This window comes from Plodia interpunctella, chromosome 22, assembly GCF_027563975.2.
Source record: "Plodia interpunctella isolate USDA-ARS_2022_Savannah chromosome 22, ilPloInte3.2, whole genome shotgun sequence".
NCBI classification, from domain to species: Eukaryota; Metazoa; Arthropoda; class Insecta; order Lepidoptera; family Pyralidae; genus Plodia; species Plodia interpunctella.
The window spans coordinates 4,534,121-4,554,900 of record NC_071315.1 but is presented as its reverse complement, the minus strand read 5'-3'; the positions used below and the strand labels follow the sequence as shown (position 1 = coordinate 4,554,900).

Here is a 20,780-nt window from a genome sequence, read left to right as displayed (position 1 = left end):
CTTCTCTAAATTAGTGTGCGATACATTAAATATGTATTAAGAAACAGTTTATTACATGTACGCATTTTTTTTGTTGTCAGATCATGAAATACATATTTTTTTAGAAGAATTCTTGATTAGATAGTAATGTAGATAGTAATGCTTTAACCAAATAGGTACGTACTCATCTGAATCATCACATTGATCGCTTGTTATATATAAACAAAAATATCATTCATTCATTTATTAAACAATTCAAAAAAGGAGGGGCCCGCAAGTGGTATCTTAATACTATAAATTTTACCAAAAAATATGAAATATAAAAATTGAATCTTGTATGAGTAATACATATTTAAGCACTAAGTAAGTTCAAATACTATTGGATAAAGTAATCACAGATTCCATATCTTATACCTAATTACGTATATCGGATGTTGTTGAAACAAACATTTATTAGTTCTTTATGCACTCTAAAACAATGTCTCATTAAATTTACATAACGTAGAAACTATAAACTTAGGTTTTTAATGTCTTTCAGATAGAAATTTAAGTATTCATTTTAGCTTGCGCCTTTCAGCGAACAACTCTGAGAATAATCTTATAATTTGTAACAATGTATATCACGCGTTAAGAAAGATTAAAACGTAATTATTTTTTCGCGCCATAAATGCGACAGACAAAAGGTCTATCTTGACAATGGTCAAGTGCTACACAGTGATCAGTCGCGCGTGGTGTAGTATCAGCGCTTGCTATCGGCTCTCAGTCGAATCGAAGACACCTCCGCGTTTGGATGATAATCTGTGGCGATTAAAAAATAAGTGCATACCAAAAATGAATTTTATAATTTCAAAGTTTATGTGGAATAATGGAACGCGGATTAACCAATATATATTTGCAGTTATCAGTAAGTATTTTTTTTTAATGTAAATTATTAATATTTTGCTATATTTTAGTTTATTTTCATTTCAGCCAGTACTCGTAAAATATTGCTTTGAGTATTTTATAGTGAAAACCTATGTTACTTATTTTTATACCGCCAGTATGTATTTCCCATTTAAAATTTATTTCGTTTTACGCTTTTTTATTGACAATCAGTTTATTTTCGTTTAACATAAAAATACCTCTACCTACATTAGATTTTTACCCAAGTACTTTACTTTAAAAGTAAATTTGCACCTTCCATTAAAATGTGAAGTTAATAGCATTCAAATTAACGGTGTTTTGCAAATGCAGGATAAACATATATGCACTTCGGCGTAAACCGGTACCTATAAACACGGGGTTCCTGTCGAAAATTCTTAACTTTTATTTTATCTGTATTTTACCCATAAACCCATTAATTCTTCGTGCAATAAAGAGTTTACAAACAAACCCTGTTCTCTCTTGACGATGTAAATATCTAATTAAAATATTTAAAAAAAGCGATTATATGACATGGATTGAAATAGGCTTAAATGAATTACTGTTCATTTAAGCATTGTTTTTAATATTTGTTTAAATTAATGTTGTTTTTTGTAGCATTCTCTCTAAAAGTGTCCAGTGTCCAAATAATTAATTAAAAATAGTATCATTGATTTAAATTTAAAAGTTTATCGTTAAGTAAGTACTTAGGTACAGTAAATAATTAGGAATAAGACAAACATGTAAATTTTGATCAATCTCAAAACACATTCCGAAACTCTGACACCATGGTATGCCGGTTTGTTGCCCTTGCAAATAAAGAAGAAAAATAAATGTTAGTTCCACTACTAACACTGGAACTAATATTTACAGGCTGGTTTCCTATGACTTGTGATTTCCACCTTAAAATTGGACCATTCCAATCGATGTCAAACGAGTACGGCAAGACAGCTTTGATAGTCAAAAACAGCATTCCCAAAGAGGGTTGACGTTAAGTATTCATTGCACTCTCATCTCCGCGTGTTCCCGGAGGCTGTGACGGCGCGAAGCATGGTGTCAGCGTAAAAAATTAAGACTAAAAATTTTTAAGACTTGGCTGTGATACACAGGCCACGCCGGCTACCTGGGGCCCAATTCTCACACAATCGAAGTTCATATCATCAATTTTCTCAATTTTTTTTCGAAGGTTTTAAACAAAAATACAATGGTAAAATCGATCGACTGATGCATTGAATTAAACTTTTTCAATTGTGATTTTTCGTCAGTCAAGAAACCGTGTTAAACCTAAAAAATTTGGAGAAAATTGGTGAAATGGACTTCGACTGTATGAGAATTAAGCCCCTGACGTCAACCCTCTTCAGGATTGCTATTGATGCCCATATCAGTTGCCTACCACGGGAGAATATGGAGTAGTCCTATTTTAGGGCGGAACCACACGCCAATTATATTTTATTCTATTGCATCTGTAACGACAGAATACCAGTAAGATTTGGACAATAAATAATAAACCGTCGAGGAGTTCCTTCGTTGGGAGCCGATCCTGGGTGCACCATCAAGTCATGCTTATCATACATTGTCATGGAAACTGAAGCGACGACGTGGGAAATTTCAACTCTGTAGGACAAGTGGAAGTAGAAGAAATCTAACTTTCAAGATTTGATTACAGACAGACAGGCAAACATCGGGACCGGTGAAACTGAATAAAAGTTTGTAAAAATGAAAATGTTGACGGCCACTCAAATATTTAGTCACTCAGTATGTTTACGACGCTGTCCATTACATCTTTGGTCGCACCGCACATTTACCTGATAAGTCATCTAATCTTATCAGAGGTCATTAAAATCACTATTCCGATGCGGTTTTCATCACACATATATAATAATGCATACATAATAATGCATCGCGTTTGTATCGTCATCTTTATTTATGAAAATTCGGTATACTCAGCACCTAATTTGCGACGAAAGTTTAATGCTGGCTATACACTATCCGCAAACAATTCGCCAAACTTTTTTGCGAATTCGGTATACATTGCTGATTTTTCATTGCGGTATATAAAAGCGCTCATACAAAAACCACGCAATGTTCGTGCATTCGCGCCGGCATCTGTCTGAATACGGTAACTGTATCTGCAACGTTTGATATGTTCATAGGTATTCGATAAAGCCCTATTAACATATCGAACGTTAAAAATTGTTTTATAACTGTTGCATTTTATCTGTCAGGTATTTTTTTCTGTCAAATTGCATTATTATTATAGTACCTACTACTCTCTAATGAAAATACTGTACGTCGGCGTAAGACGAAAGAGATGAATTAATTCAGCCGAACTGACACAGTCTCGATAGCTCTGTGGTCAAGAGCACTGTCCCGGATAAATAGGGGCGCTGGTTCAATTCCCGCTCGATTCCAGAATTTTTAATTTCATTATTATTTTCAAAAATAAGTATAACAAATGTATAACATATAAATAATATATAAATTGCATTATTTCTTATATTTAATCGGAAAGTGGTGAAACAAAACTTAATTGTTATAAATATATATAATAATGATTTCATTATAAAACATAGCGGTTTGTCGCTATGAAACTACGCAACGGATTTTGTTGTGGGCTTGTTTCAATAGATGTGTGATTCTAGATGAAGGTTTAGGAGTCTAATTTATAGAATTTGCAGCATTAGTTTATTTATAGAGTTCGTTTAGAAGTATAATTTGTTATTTCGGCATTTCTTCTCAGCAGTGGTTATTCCATATAATGCCAGTAATTTGTAGGTTTTTGAGAAATCCATACTAATATTATGCGAAAATTTGTCTGATTCGCTTTCACGGCTAAGCTAATTTGGCATGCATATACTTAAAGATCCCCGTTCCAAGATAGGCTCCTTTTTTATGGGGGGTGAGACTTCATGAAAATCATGTCTATTCCGCTTTCGCAGATTGACACGGGCGAAGCCACGGGCAAAAGCTTGTACTAATAATCTTAGATTACATTACAGTATAAGTATAATTTTAAAAATTGACGTGAATAAATGCCAATGTAGGTCTAGTTTCTGAATGTTTTGATCTTGACGGTGGTTGCTTGGTTTAGGACGAGGTAAGGTTATGATGCGTTGCCATGCAAAGGATAAGAAAAAAGCATATTATGTGCTACTACTACTTATTATGTGCTTTATAATTGCAATGAGATCTAAATATAACCGTTTTTAAAATAGAATCGACACCATACGGGTGGCAGAACCTACTTTGTTATATTCTAGTTTATTTGCATTTTTATGCAGATTCGATTTCTGAGGCAACGGTCGAGGCCGCCATACTGACAAGATGGCGATAAGATTGTATTTGTGAATGAATAACTAATGCAGCAATTGAATAAAATAGCTAATTAGCCCACAGAAATATTCCCATTAGTTCTATTTAGTAAAATCTAAATGGATTCTAAATAGAAAGAGATAGATAGATAATAGATAAAATCGAAATACATAGAAAGAAAAGCCTCAATAGTTCGACGGTCATTCTTCGATTTTGACCTATCAGATGACCTATATATATATTTTTTCATTTTTGTTGATCTAGCTTAGGCAGTATTGTTTTTTGAACTAACCAATTCAGCTCACCCTTTTTTGCTGTTGAAATATTGCACCAATAACAGAAATTACACGAGTTTATACAACAGTGCGTCATCTATACTATTATTGTAAAGAAGGAGGCGTTTGTGAGTATGAATGTTTGAGGCGGGTAATCATAGAAACTACAGAACCGATTTAAAAAAATATTTCACCATTAGAAAGGTACATTATCCAAGATTGCTATAGGATAGGCTATAAATTGTTTCAAAATTCCCACGGGAGCGAAGCCTCGCGCAACACCTAGTTCATGATATTGTACTTTGCGAATGTTAGCTAACTTTAACCATTTCGTCGCCGTTGCTGCACAGGTTAAACTTAACGTCAAAGTTGTCTGATGCAACTTACCTATAGAAGATCGGTACTTACAAGTGTAGATAAAGCAGGGAACCAAAAGTATTAGAGACTTGAGTCTAGCACCTTACACCACGTGTAAGTTTTGCTATATAACTAGAAATGTGGAGAAAACGCTGCCAGTGTTTAAGGCATGTTGCCTTGTAGCGCGTTAGAATTTTTTTTAATATAAGATTTAGTGTGGCAGTGATAATTTTGGAATTTTATTTTGCTCATTTATACAAGGAATTTGTAAACGCTAGGCAACTTGCAAGTTTACAGCAATTTTAGGTACTTACTACTTATTTAAAGTCATCATTATCTTGTACAATGCACAATTGCATACGGACCAGCCTCCATGGTCGCCTTCAACTAAAAAAAGGTTATATTTATAACTTGTTTTTTAAGGAAACTACTAGTCGGAAGTCCATCTTTGCATAATATGTGTTGTAAATTGGTAAAGTCACATCGCATCAACCTCTATGGCGCGGTAATAGCGGCGAGTTAGCAATAAATTTTGGTAGGTTGATGTGCTGTTGACTGTACTTACCTTTGTGATAAAATATATCTATTATTATCATCAATACAACGGATGCATCATGCATCCATGCTAATATTATAAATACGAAAGTCTGTCTGTCTGTCTCGCTTTCACAGCCAAACCGCTATGCTGGGCCGATTTTGATGAAATTCGGAATATAGTTCTGAGTCAAACATGATCGGAGCTGTGGATAGCAGGTCGTATTTTTTATAATAAAATTTTATCACTTAAACATACTTCGTTTGCAAAGATATAAAAGATGGTTAGTCGGGTTAGTCTGTGGCGCCGCGAAGCCCTGGGTCAGCGTGAACCTTTATATTCTAAAGATTCGGTAGCAATTTTACAACCCGCTCGCCTTTCGTCAAACCTCTTTGGAAATGCTGTTGTCGCATATCAGCAGCCAAGGCTATGTGTGTAGTGAGGATATGGAGTGGTCCTATTCTAGGGCATTTATATTGCCCTAGAATAGGACCACACGCCTCAATTTTAAATAACCTTCAATATACTAAAGTACTTTCTGTAAAAAACTGCGTCATTACATACAAAAAAATTTTTAGGTACGTTTGAACTGAGTTTCCTATTTCATTGTGATATGTTGTTTTGTTAAAAAAATAAATGTACGGCTGTCCATTTCCTTTTGTAAAAAGTATTTTGTTTTTAAATAAATTTCGCTACAGATATTAAGGTAGGTACCTAAACTTAAAAATTGGCAATACATCTACGTAATGTATGGAAATCTAACTGAGCAGATGTTTCTTTGTGTAAAAAATGCAGCCGTAACAAAATATATTCCAACCGGTTAAGTTTTACACATGGATTTAATAAGTACTTAATTCCATGGTTTTACATTAGAAACAAAAATATGAGTCACAAAATACCTACCTATTGCTTCTTCCTGCAGCTTCTTCGAAGTCTTCCTTTCTAAATTCAAAATTTAAAATTTTGACGAAAATCCAGTACCATCACAAATTCATCGGTGGCCAACATTGTGCCGGCTATACACTATAGCTAAACATTGTCGTTACACGTTCAACGTTTTTCGTTGTGGTAAATAAAAGCTTTATCTTTAAGTAAATGTTCAAACAATATTGTACCTATTGTTTTTCGAATATATTTTGTATATATGTACTAGAGCAAGCAAACAGGCGTGCAGTCCAACTATGTGACCGCAGCCTCTGGCTTGCAACACAACGGATGTCATACGCGCGTTACCTCTGGCTCTGAATGAATCTGATTAATGCACCAAAATTCCTAAGAGAGTAAAGCCTGGGTAAGTAGAAAATAAACACTTAAAAAAAAAACAAAAAATTAAGCTGAGATTTAATCATAAAAATCCTTTTAATAAATCAATAGGTCAACAATAAAAATATCAAGAATGCAATTGTTAAAACATGGCGTGCGCCTACCGTTCTATGCCATGACATTATTAAATAATTACTGAACAAAACCGAATGGGTCGAATTATACGAATTCAGGACAGAACGCCGTTTCAAAGTATTTATAGTAATCTGTGCTGTAATGGAGTCGGGACACGAAATGATGCTGGCGACTGTATATCAACGTAAAAAAAAAAGTTGTTCACACTTTGGAATTGTCTATACCCTGTTACCTTTTTTTTTGTTGTTACTAAGAATTATCTGCACCGACCATTGGTTTCGCTTTGAAAAACTAAATGAAATAAAAATCGACATTCAAACGTGGCATACTGAATGAGAATTACAGGCTTAAGTATTACTTAATTTCACTGATTTTATCGTACCTAAATAAGTATAAACTGTGACAGATACGATGAATATGACATTTTGATATACTCGTAGGTACTTACTTACTTATAAAATTATATATAGGCGTGGTTTGAAAATTCAAATTATGTAAGATCTAGAAGCATTTTAATTTATTTTTTAACATACGTTAAAATGTAAATGCTAGCAAGTTTTTTTTAATTTATATGCGCATATACAAGATTAATAATGAGTCACATGACTTTGATACAGGTTTTTTGGGTAAAAATAAAAAAATAATGATATGATAGAAGATGTCGGATCTTTCGAGTTGGCAGCCTGGAGCCTTCGAGTGCCAGGACCCTCGGCCATCAGTTGCCTAGCTGCGGAATTTCTGGATAAGAAGTACCCTATGTGTTATTCCAGGTTATATTCTACCCGTGTACCATCGGTCCAGCACATTTCACAACAATCGGTCTAGTAGATTTTGCGTGAAAGAGTTACAAACATACACACATACATCCCCACAAACTTTCGCATTTATAATACTAGCTGCGCCTCGTGGCACGCTCCCGTTGGAATTTCGAGGTGAAAGTAGCATATGTGTTAATCCAGGTTATATTCTACCCGTGTACCAAATTTCGTAACACACGGTCCAGTAGATTTTGTATAAAAGAGAAACAAACATACACACATACATCCTCACAAACTTTCGCCTTTATAATGTTAGTAGGATATCCTGTAACAGGAGATTTAGATAAGTAGGGTACTTTTTATCTCTGAATTCCCACGAGAGCGAAACATCGGAGCGCAGCTAGTAATTATTTATGATAAAAATAATTATATTCTCTATTCGTGATTTATACTTAACTTTGACTTCGACACTTCAGCCATCTGTTAGCGTCTAGCTTGAATACTAGGCTAGTAATATTTTTTTATGGATGGTCATAAATTCTACTTAGATAACTTAATTAGTAAAAATATTATTTAACAATTAAGTATGTAGGTATTTTAATTATAATAAAAATAGAAAAAAAAACAATCAAAAATTTATTTGATGCTAATAACTTTTAGTGTTGGGGGTCGTCCATTAATCACGTGAATGTTTTTTCTAGTTTTCTATAAAACTAGCGGCCCGACCCGGCTTCGCTCGGGTAAAAACATAATACATTATACACCTAATCCTTCCTCAGGAATCACACGTATCTATTCGTGAAATCCGCATGAAAATCCGTGCAGTCGTTTTTGATTTTATCGCGAACAGACAGACAGACGCGGTTGAGAACTTTGTTTTATAATGTAAGGATGTAGGTAGCTTTCCAATTCTCTCGAGACATAGACGAGTACAGTCATTAAATCAAGCCATCCAAAATCATAACTATGGTTTGACATGGGACACAATCATATATGTTAATACCACCTATTGTCTGTCTGTATTCAAATCTTACAAATTAAATTTCACCTACTTCCACTTGTCAGACAATACATTAATTAATGGTGCGCCCAGGATCGGCTTCCGACGAGGGAACTCCTCAACAGTTTATACTGAACATTTTTCGTTTTTATGTTGCATGCAACATAATCTCTCTGACGACATGAAAAGCTTGTGGCAAAAATGACATTATTGTAAAAAAAAACTCGTTTTTTACCAGTTCGGTGACCTTACTTGAGTTCACGACCTACCTAAATCATAAACACAATAAACATTGACCTTAAGAAATGTATAGTAGGTGTAGTAGGAAGATATAAATGTGCAAAACTGCATGTAAAATGTAAATATTATTGGCAAACTACCTTTTAAGTATCAATAATAAAGTTGTAATAAAATAAAAGAACAAAAATATAATTCTGCCATTGATTTTGTAAAACGACCTTTCGGCGTTTAGAAACGCAGTATACCTGTTTAATGTTTTTTTAAAGCATTTTAAGTAAATTCTTTTCGAGAAAGTGCTAGTTTTAAATAATATGAAATAGTAATAAATAGTATTTAGTAGCGATCAGTACAAATTGCGATTGATTTACAATTCAAAAAATGACAAACATTCCGATGGTCTAATTCGCGATTGATTGATTTTTTGATTGATTGTCCAATTCCCTACTAGCCTAATTAAAATAATCGCCAATATTAAAATTGAATATTTATGTCACTAGATGGCGATATTTAGTTTTAGAACGCGCTATCGTGTGTCGCTCAAGAAATTATATAGTGTTTTGAAATATATGAAGTTCTTTTGGCTTAACTTTTTGATCATTGCACGGTTGTCACAATTCTGAAGTTTATATTTCTGTTGGACCTCACGTGTATTTTTGACAATCAGCCGATTGTTCACTAATTCAATTGGTCCGAAATAATATTCTAAGAATATTACCTATATTATTTCAGTATAGGTATGTTCATTTATTTTTTAGACCATTCAATTCTTAGTCTTTTCTTATAATTCTCCAAGTGGTTACCTGAAAGTAATTCGCTCACAGCGATAAGGCCTTTTGCTAATGTAATTAAGTTAAGATTGTATCTGTATCTATATTTTTATTATGTGCTATAAAGTTATTGTTTTGTATTAAAAATGTATAATAAAATCGGACAATTTTTTTATGCCATAATAATAGGCCGATCGGCTAATTGGTATATTATCATTATCATTCTCAACTGCCACATTTGAACGTCCTGCTGGGACACAGGCCTTCCTTATGGATGTATAAGGAGTATGGGCCATGACCCACCACGCGGGCCCATTACTAATGGCGAGTTTTAACGACTGCAAATACAACCGGGACCAACAGCTTCTCGTATATACGTGCCACGGAGGAGCTGAATATAATACATTTTTATTCACCCATCCAATGATCGACCATTGTGAGAATGACATGACCGCCACAATCACAGGTTAATTACAGCACCATTAACCTCCTCAATATTATACAAACAGTCAAAAATGTATTCTGATTACATTATTAAATGTATTTTCATGCTTGTATTTGACATTCAGTTCACTGTTTTTGCATAATTATATTTCTATTTTGATTGTCTTTTTAAACTTGATAAATTTTCTATACTATGCCAAATGACGCAGCGTTGACCATTGCCATTTATCACATCATACACCATGTAAGTACTACCAATGTCTGATGAAATAAATGATTGATTGATTGCAGTAACAATTCCCTTGCTCAGCTTCGGCATGGTGCAAGGCTGGCTTTCGCCCATGATATCCGTGCTGCAGTCCCCGGAGGGGCCGTCCGCGCAGCCGTTCACGTCGTCCGACATATCCTGGATGACGTCCGTCACGTACATCACTGCGATCATCTTCGGCGCCCCCATGGGCCACCTGACAGACAAGTACGGCAGGAAGGTGATGACGCTCATCACCACATTGTCGCTTATTGTGAGTGTTTAATTATATTATTAAAATTTATTCAGACAATTACACAAGTTACAAAAAATATATTGAACACGAACGATGCGTCAACATAACGGGTTAACATGTTATATCCTTACATGTTATAAAACAAAGTCTTCTGCCGCGTCTGTCTGTCTGTATGAACGCGATAAAATGAAGTAAGTAGGTACTGCAGGATTTTCATTAGATAGTATGTCTTGAGGTTGGTATAATGTGTAATATTTATTACAGGTTATTAAAGTTCTTTTTTTAATAATACGTGGCTCCCATCAAAAAAAGTCACGTTTTAAAATAAAATAATTTATTTAATTAAATTTCGCCTAAAATATGTGGGAGTCCACATTCTGCAAATTAACAAGAAAAAAGTATATAATAATTCGTAAACGAAAGTGACCCCGGCCAGTGTTATTTTTGTAACCAGTTAGAACTGGTTCCGCAGAGCGAAGTTGTGTTTGTTTTACTCTAAAATAAAAATGACATTCCAGAAAATATAAATTGGAATTGTATAGCTAATAAATATATACCTATTTGTATTTTTCTTCTTCTAAGTGCTCAACACATATACAGAAACCAATGTATTCGATTTATTACATTCTTATCGGTTTTAATAGCGGTTTAAATTCTAATAAGTATTTAATTATTAAAAGAAAACCATTCATTTCCCGTTCACGGTATGCAAACATCTCATATTTAAAGGAAACTCTTCGAACTGAAATGGAAACAACAATGGCTTCGTTCCAATAGTAATTTCACTTGTTTGTAATCTCGATGCTGACGTTTTATCAACATTTCGTTGTATTCTTTGCGATATGACACAAGGTAAAGATTTTGTCAATGAAATTATTTTGAACTACATGTTGCCCGGGGCTTCGCTCCTGTGGTAATTTTGAGATAAAATTCTTACAGCTTATAGCAATCTTGGATAATGGTACATTTCTAATGGTAAAAGAATTTTTGAAATCGGTTCGGTAGTTTCGGAGATTACCCGCCTCAAACATGCAAACTCACAAATGCTTACCTCTTTATTTCTTTTAATAATAGATTAGCCGTAACCTGCAGCTACACCCGCGGCGTTAGCCTATGTATGTTCGATCTCGTGTCATTGATTGTAATTATGTACGTAGTCAAAATTTCATCACATTCGGCTTAGCATAGCGGTTTAATCGTACATGCGTGACAGATATACTATTACGTATTACAATTATTAAGTATGAAGTAAATCCTTTATCATCATCACATTCCTTACATATTATAAAACAAAGTCCTGCCGCGTTTGTGTCTGTCTGTCTGTTCGCGATAAACACAAAAACATGAATTTTCATACGGAGCTCTCATACACATGTACAGACTACGCAATGTACATTCATTCGCGTTTTCATCTGTCTGATTTCGGCGATAGTGGCATTACTTTATCACACCCTCAACAAACTCGAAACAGAATCTTTATTAGTTAAGTAAGACTTTTTTACACATAACATTTCAGTACCTATACCTAATTAGAGTCTTCCAAAAGACTATTATCTATACTAACAAATTGAAAAAATTTGTTTCCTTCCTTTTTCCTAACTAAATACCTATCTCAAACGACAAAAATTAATGAACCGTAAAATAAAAACGTTCCTTCCTACGAACATCATCACTCACCACCGGAGCGCTTTTGTTTTTTTTATTCTTTAGAAAAACTCTACGTTTGTCTATTGATATTCTAAATTCAAAGCAATAGGTTTTTTATCGTGTTTTTCCATACAGTATTCTTTACACTAACTAAACTTCTTTATGTAGGCTTGTTGATTAAATACCGACACAGATTCGGCAACAATAGAATTTATATTGTCTTACTAGAAGTGTTGGTCGCGGTCTTCATGCCCGACATGGTTGTGTTTGACGGAAAATTTTAACAATGTTTTGTCAAAAATAGACTATCTACATGCTTGGGCAATTTTTTTTCTACTTTGTGGCAATCAAACTTCTTCATCAAACTTGACGACCTAGGTGGCTCAGTGGTAAAGTTCTTGCCACTGAACCGAGAGGTCCCGGGTTCGATCCCCGGTCGGGTCATGGTGGAAAATAAACTTTTTCTGATTGGCCCGTATGTATTTGTTATAAAATATAGTATCGTTGAGTTAGTATCCATATAACACAAGTCTCGAACTTACTTTGGAGCTAGCTCAATCTGCGTGATTTGTCATAAAATAATTATTTATTTAATTATTATTTTCTTCAATAGATTATTCTCATGTAATTTCATAAGCGTATCTGTCATTTCGTGCCTATGGATATGGATATCTAGTTACCGTAAATGAATACCTATGTGACAGTACTAAGGGCGAATTTGAAATTAATTTGGGAAGATTGATGAGATATTATTGACGTACACAGAAATTGTTTTCGACAAATACCTTTCGCAATATTTCTGACTAGTAAGAAAAAATTTAAAACATTACATTCAATTTCGAATATAGGTATTCGAAATTGATTGTAATGTTTTAATTTTTTTCTAAATTGCTTCTTTCGTCTTTTATAAAAAGTCATTTCTAATAACTTATCGGTGTCTTTCCAGCCAGTTTTAAAAACATTTTTTCAGATTTACTGGCAGATAAAGCTATTCTGCCTGTCGCCGTGGGCGCTCATCTTCGCAAGGGCCATAGCCGGGATCCCTTGCTCGGCCTGCTACATCGTGCTACCTATCTACCTGAAAGAGATCAGTGACATCGACCTCAGAGGCGCTCTCGGGTCACTACTTATATTGAATAGGTAACTATGGTTTATATGTTACTTTGAACGCGCTAATCTCTGAAACTAGCGATCTGATTTGTGAAAAAAAAACTTTGTGAATTCTTATGTACTATAACCAAAATTTTTGTCCGAAGCCGTCATTTGCAGCTATAAATAAATAAAAAAAGAAGTGTGAATAATAATTTTAATAAAATGATGGTACTTTACTTTTTCCCATTTTATTCGGTTTTATAGTTTTTTAAGACTGGTTTAATATGAAACGTTCTGGAACTTAGGTATGTATCTACTTCGCATAATTAACAGTAGAATCTTGAAGGTACAGGTGATAATAATGATGGGGGCACTGAACAGACTTGACCATATTACGTGATCGAACTATTATGTAAAGCCTTACTGGTTTATAAATAGTATATTATAGATAGTTGTTATATTTAATTGGATTAAATTTGTTAGCATGTGTTTGAATATAGAATTATTTTATTTGAAAATTGAAAAAGTATCAATATTCTTGATTCTGGTTACTAAACTTCTTTTTTCATTTCAGGTGATTGATTAATTTTGATTATGTAGGTACAGGCCAGGTAGCCATACCTGGCCATATGCAAAATTAATTAGTTTTTCGAAATATCTAGGTTTACTTGCCAGTTACGTAGTTTGCAAAATAAAAATATATATAAGTAGGTATAATGTTAAAAACTTGTTTTTTTACAGAACTGGCCATAACCATTTTTTATTTATTTCGTTTATCCAAATGGAAAGACAAAGGGATCTAAGCCCATACAGCCTTTCTGGCCATAACCTGTACAAGTACAATTTTTTTTTCAGGAATATAGGCTACCTGGCCAGTTATGTGTGCGCTGACATACTCTCAGTGAGCACTATGCTGTGGATGGGTCTGCTGGTGCCGACCGTGGTATTCTTCATCTTCCTCATTATGCCTGAGACGCCGGAGTTCCTCGTCAAGCAAGGAAAGATTGACGTAAGGAAACTATTACTCTATGTATTTGTGTATGTTTGTTACTGAAACAAAATTATTATTTTCAGTTAAGTGACTTTGTTATCCACTCGATATCCAATCGACCATCCTTAATTCTAATGAAAGAACACATCCAGAGTTCCCATAATCGGCCATTATAGCTACTGGGTAAATATTTCAAAAATATACCTTATTTCCAGGAAGCAAAGACAGTGTTAGCTTGGCTGCGCGGTACCTCAGTGATAGACAGGAGTATAGAGATGGAAATAGAGAGTATCGTGAAGGTGGAGAAGCAGACCAGGGCTGGCAATAACTCGCCTTGGAGTATTATACGTGAGTACTAATTTGAACCTTATGCATATGCATAAGGTTCAATGGTAAACTAAAGTAATCTCTAATATATATATATTAGAGATTACTTTAGTTTACCATAGTTGTACTGTACTGTGGCTAAATATAGCTAAAAGAGATGCCTGAAAGAAAGAGTCTTTCAAGAAAAAGCGCCCTTTATATGCTCCTTTATGTCTCCTAAGAATTTTTAACAAATATATAATAATAAGTAAGATACAAATCACATAGTTGTGGTGATTTGTATAAAAATTAACGTAATTTAAATGGTTAAAACTCCAGAGAGAGTAAAAACTCCTGTTGTCTTGGCACTTCTTCACTTTTTTGCATTTATATGATCTGTAATATGTACACTGTTTTTTGAATTGTACTATTTATACTGGAATTTGTTATGTGTATAAATAAAGAACATGCTGATTTTATTCCAGTGCGCGACAAGCCAACGTTCAAAGCTTTCATCATCACGCTCGTCATCAAGATCACTCAACAATTCGACGGGTACCTCATCGTGCTGATCTACGCTGGCATCGTGTTTGGACAGGTTCTTACAACATTACATCTCTCTCTCATCTCTGCTAGTTGCCAGTTGAGTTCGGGGTTGAGAAGCCGCGAATCCCGGGGTCAGCGTATATATATATATATATATATATATATTAGGACAAATCACAGATTGAGCTAGCCCCAAAGTAAGTTCGAGACTTGTGTTATGGGATACTAACTCAACGATACTATATGTTTTTATAACAAATACATATATAGATAAACATCCAAGACCCGGGCCAATCAGAAAAAGATCATTTTTCATCATGACCCGACCGGGGATCGAACCCGGGACCTCTCGGTTCAGTGGCAAGAACTTTACCACTGCGCCACTGAGGTCGTATAAAACGAATAAACGACATTACATTGATTTTTTTACTCTTTATAAAGATTTATTTCGAATGAATGAATGGTCTCTTTAATGTACAGTTGGTACAATAATAATTATGAAACAGAAATTAATTATCATTACCTTGGTAGTTTGTTGTCTCATTGCTAAAAGCGTTTTTTATTTTCTTTTGATTTAATTTTGATAGATCCATACTAATACAATTTGTGAATGTTTTGATTTAGTTGTTGTTATTTCACGTTATAACGAAGCACAACATTTTTTATGTGAAGATAGTTGGAAATGTGGAGACTGAAGGCGACATAGCATAGGATACTTTTTGCTGCGAGCGCAGTCGCAGGCAATTACTAGTGTTATTACAAATTACACTTGAATGAAACGTATTTTTGGCAACCAATATTTATTTAAATGCTTTATTGTTTACATGTGAATGTATATTACAAGACAAACTGTACTCTCCATAAACATATTCAATTCTATGTATCCAGGCGTCGGAGTCAATCGACCTGAACCTCAGTCCCAACAAGCAGGTCATGATGATCGGAGTGGTACAGCTGATCGGCTCCACTGTCGCCACGTGTATTGTAGAGAAGACTGGGAGAAAAGTAAGTACCTACTTCATTTACACATACGTTTTACTCCATTGCCAAGCCATGAGCTGCGAAACTCGAAGGCCGCGTTTAGCTGCGGCAAAGTGTAGGTTTGTGTTTGATTGGTTAACTATGGCTCACTGTGAATCGACTACTATCGAGTCGATTTGCAGTGAGACGTAATTAACCAATCACAGTGCGCCACAGTGCGCGTGGCGATAGCCACACTTCTATGTGATTGGTTAGCTGTGTCTGGAAATCGACTCGATAGTGAGAAGTGAAATGCAACCCACACTTAGCCTTCTGTATGGCGGGTTAAATGGTGGTATTAAATAGGACAAAGATTAAATAGGACTTTGCTTCTTTCTTTGCCATCGCCTATGAGAAGAAACTTTAGTTTATAGACTGGTTCTCAGAGCGTTTCGATCGCTGCGGCCGCGCTGTCATTACGATCTGTCAATTATCTTAAGGAAGGAAATATTACCACAGTACAGATTAATTATTTTAAAATTCAGGTACTCGTAGTAAAACTAATTCTTGTGTTTCGCAGCGGTCCACATGCTCTGAGAACCACCCTATAGCCCTTTTCCTTGGTTGACTTTTACGCGGGAAGAGAAGCAGCTAGCACATTCTATGTTTTTAATTCGCTTCCAGAATGTTAAGTGTTTAAATCTTTTCTTTTTGTTTATTGCAGCTGCTCCTGGTGACCACCTCGTTTGCAGTGGGAGTGGGCATGTTGGTGCTGTCAGCGTGGTTCTACCTGACGTCGGTGGGCGTGTGGCTGCCGGGCTGGCTGCCCGTGCTGGCCATGTGTCTGTGCATCTTCGCTGACGCCGCCGGGTTTCAGCCCATCTCGTATATCATCATCACTGATCTGTTCACGTTCCAAGTTAGCACTTTAATCTTTTGCTTTGTCCTCATCTTTATGTAACTTTCCTCAATTTGACATTGCAAATTATATTTAGGGATAAATTAATTTGTACTAACATAGTATATAAGCAGTACCTACTACTTAACAAATTATGTCTATTCATAGTGTAATAACACTGGTGTCAGATTTTATATAAGTCTGTACAGGTATCTTACTTTTATGACAACTTACTGACATCTAGCGGCAAATAATTACATATTATGTCTATAATTACAAGTGGTACTCAGTGGTAATGAGCTACAGTCAATCAGTGTGCAGATTTTTTCTATATGCTTTCCTTCATAGGAAGCAAGTAGTGTTCTATGAAACTATACATGAGTCAAATTGGTATACACACTCATGTGACACGATTAGGATCTGAACCTTTTTAATTTCAATAATCTTTACTTTTATCGCCATCTTCTTTACCTTTTTCCCACTTTTTGATGTGAAGTTATCTATATCTTCTCTGAAAAATCGAACTAGGCGTAACTGTTTATATACACTTATTAATGATTATGGTCAGTATTTGGACTAAATTATAATTGTAATCTTTCTAGCTAATGTAGCATGTGATATCAATATAACAGTATATTAAATTACTCAGTAGTTACCACCACGTCTTTATATTTAGATGAAATTTTAATGATGTCCATTTCAACTACAGCTCCGTGGCACAGTCTCGTCCTTCGCCAACATCTGCGCGAAGCTTAGCAACTTCATTCAGACGAAATGGTTCACCAGCTTGTGTGAACTCATCGGAACGCATTGGACCTTCTTATTCTTCGCCGTGGTCTGCTTCATCGGCTGCTTTTATACAGTATTAGACTTCCCCGAAACCAGGAACAAGTCTGTCGAAGAGATTTACGAGAAGCTCTCTGGCAGAAATCGAGAGAAAGAGATAAAAGACAGCAATAAGACTGATATTATGCCTTAGTGTGAGTGAGAGAAATAGTGTTTTGTGATGTGTTATATACAATATTTTATTTGTGAACTATTATATGAAGTTTGTGTGTATAGTACAGAACATATCGTAGTCATTTCTGTGCGTTAGCTATACTCTATTTATAAGTGTTACGGAAAATTTGAATGCTGTGAGTCATTTGTTCTACGGCTGTCAATTTATTATCGTAAATTTACCTGATATTATTCAGAAAAAGTTTAAAGCCAAAGACAAAGAAAACTATACACTATAATGGTCGTAGCAATATGAGACAGAATAAGTATTCAATATGCTTTTTTGGCAGGTTGCAAAAGTTGCCTTGTAAAAGCTGTTATGAATGGCAAAAGGAGTTCGCGCTCTGTCCTATTTCTGCACGTGTATTTATAATACACTGCTCTCTTTCTAGCATTAGCGAAGTAACAACGTCTATAGTTTTCTCTGTCCACCTTCACACCAAACTGGCTAAAATTCTAACATTGATGAATTTATTCCTAATTGTATATGTTCTATTTACTTATATTTCCTTGTGGCATTGAATTATATAAGAATCGTTAAGGTAATTAATAGACCAACAGAAAATATCTGTTTTCTTTATTAATTTGTTTCAAGAAAACAAAATGAGTTAAGATAGTATCCTTTTTAACAGTAACGATGATGAAATGGATTGAAAATAATGTAATGGATTGAAAAACATTATTTTCTTAAAAAGTCAATGTTGTATGTATGTTTTATTCAGGATTGTAGTATGTGCCTTCTAGTTGGCAAGTTTAAGAACTTGCTCACTGAGCAAAAACTTAGTCGCTAGGCCATAATAATATATTTTATGTGATAATCGTAAATGTAAAATGTATATAATGTAATGATTTATAAACTATTAATTTGTGAATAGATTTCACATTCATTGTGATAAATATCGATCTACTAGGAGATTAAATTGTAATAAGTGATCACAACCTGTCATTTGTTTATTAACCTAAGTAGCAACTTGTGCGGTTTGAAATAAGTAAAATACTTTACTTAAAAAGTTTTGGAAGTAAAAAAATTTAGTCAAAATTTATTTTCGTAACTCTGAACACTTTTACAAAAAAACACGCAAATTACCTAGTTATTTTTTAAGTTTAATCCCCTTGGTAGATATTTTTATTGTATTTAATTGTTTAGTTATGTACTAAACGTATTATAGAAATTAAAATTAATAGAATTATTTCAATTATTCTAAGTTTTACTTGTGCTTTGTAAAAGCACGTTTTTAATTGAAATCTTGATTTTTTTTATTTATAGATACGTCTGATTACTGACTTTGATATTTAAACAGACAATAGTCACCGGCGCAAACTAGGCTCTAAACTTGTGTTGTATAATATGTACTTATTGTTTGTTACAAAAATCAAAAATTATTCGGTAACCAGACATATTTTTACAAAAAATATCCATATTAATAAAAACAATGATTATTTATTTAATACATTAATTATAACGTGGTTAGACTGAGTTTAGCCATGTCATGCATTGTAAGTATTTTAATTGTTGAATTTTATCGAATAAACGAATTTATTTACAAGACTTGTTGCCTTACAAGTTGCTGTTAACATTTGTTTTTTTTTTTTTTTACCAAACGCTAATACTAATATGATAAATTTTTGTCGATAAGGCGACCGGCTCAGCATTTTGATTTAGATTTTCAGCGCTGACTGAATGAACCGATTTTGTTTTGAATTTGAACCAAAAACTCCATAGTAAAGACCAACAGAAAAAATCTGGGTTTTCTCAAATTACTTAAATTAATAATTAATTAAATTTAGGTAATTTACCTATATATGTAATTAATTTGTATTAAAAAAAACAAAATGAAAGAGTAACCTTAACAAATAATGAAATGGATTGAAAAGGATTTTTTTTTGGTTGGTTGATAACAGCTAGTGTTGCCAGCCAAGGTACAGCGCCCATTATTTTCTATTATAAAATACAGATTGTACCTATAAATTGATTAAATCGTTTTGCAAGTGATATAATACTGCTAAGTCTCTCTCATGTGAAATAACGTTTCCCTCAGCTGTTGGGCGTCTAGCGTAGCCCAGGGTCCGGCTAACACGCAAATGCCTTCCCTTCGGCAGTATTTGCGTCAAAAGTTCTTGAATTTATTACACCAAATCATTTATTCAGAAATTAAACATTCACGGACACTTTTTCACGTCAAATTTTATATTGTATACAATTTCTCATAAAACTACAAACTACTGGCATTTATATAGTTCAACACACAAAACATTATTTTACAGTACTTATATAATAGGTACCTACCTACATAGGTACATCTCAGTACGAAGTATTAGTTTTAATTGCATCACCTAAAACTCATTTTAAATATAATAATGACCGAGCAATGTCTACCAATTTAATAGTATGGGCGTAAATTTACATTGACATACAAACAACAGGCTTGCGTAGTGTGATCGACACGTGACAAAATTAAATTTTGTACCGTCTTATAAAGGTGAGGTTATATTAGGTTAGGTTCACCTATGTATATAGAATGTCCCGAAACACTGGGACTACGAGATTCTTTCGGCATTTCTTCTGAGTAGTTCGAATGTTTCTTCATATTCATCTCTAAATGTTTAGTTTGTAGCTTTAATACTTAAATATTATTTAATTTAGAATATGACGTGAAAAGGTGCCTGCTAAGGTCTTATTTACACTAACTATTAACGGATATTACTAATTATTATTTCTTATCATAAAAAAACAATTTTACAAGAATGGGTCCGCGAGTTGAAGTATGACTGTTGCTGAAGTTCAATATGACCAAAATTTAATATGTAAAACACATTGTGATAACATCGTAAAGTCGTATTCCGATTTTTGTGTGTTTTAGGTAAAACTAAAT

At 34.1% G+C, this 20,780-nt stretch overlaps 1 protein-coding gene across 1 annotated transcript; it reads left to right on the top strand.

The window, feature by feature from the left end:
* Window positions 1–569: 569 nt before the first annotated feature.
* On the top strand, window positions 570–19,482 carry LOC128679872 (facilitated trehalose transporter Tret1-like). Its single transcript, XM_053762356.2, has 9 exons — window positions 570–883; window positions 10,257–10,486; window positions 13,086–13,255; window positions 14,063–14,216; window positions 14,414–14,546; window positions 14,990–15,102; window positions 15,939–16,055; window positions 16,735–16,929; window positions 17,618–19,482. The coding sequence occupies exons 1-9, from the start codon at window positions 676–678 to the stop codon at window positions 17,885–17,887; spliced, it is 1,590 nt and encodes a 529-aa protein (XP_053618331.1). The 5' UTR covers window positions 570–675; the 3' UTR covers window positions 17,888–19,482.
* Window positions 19,483–20,780: the final 1,298 nt, after the last annotated feature.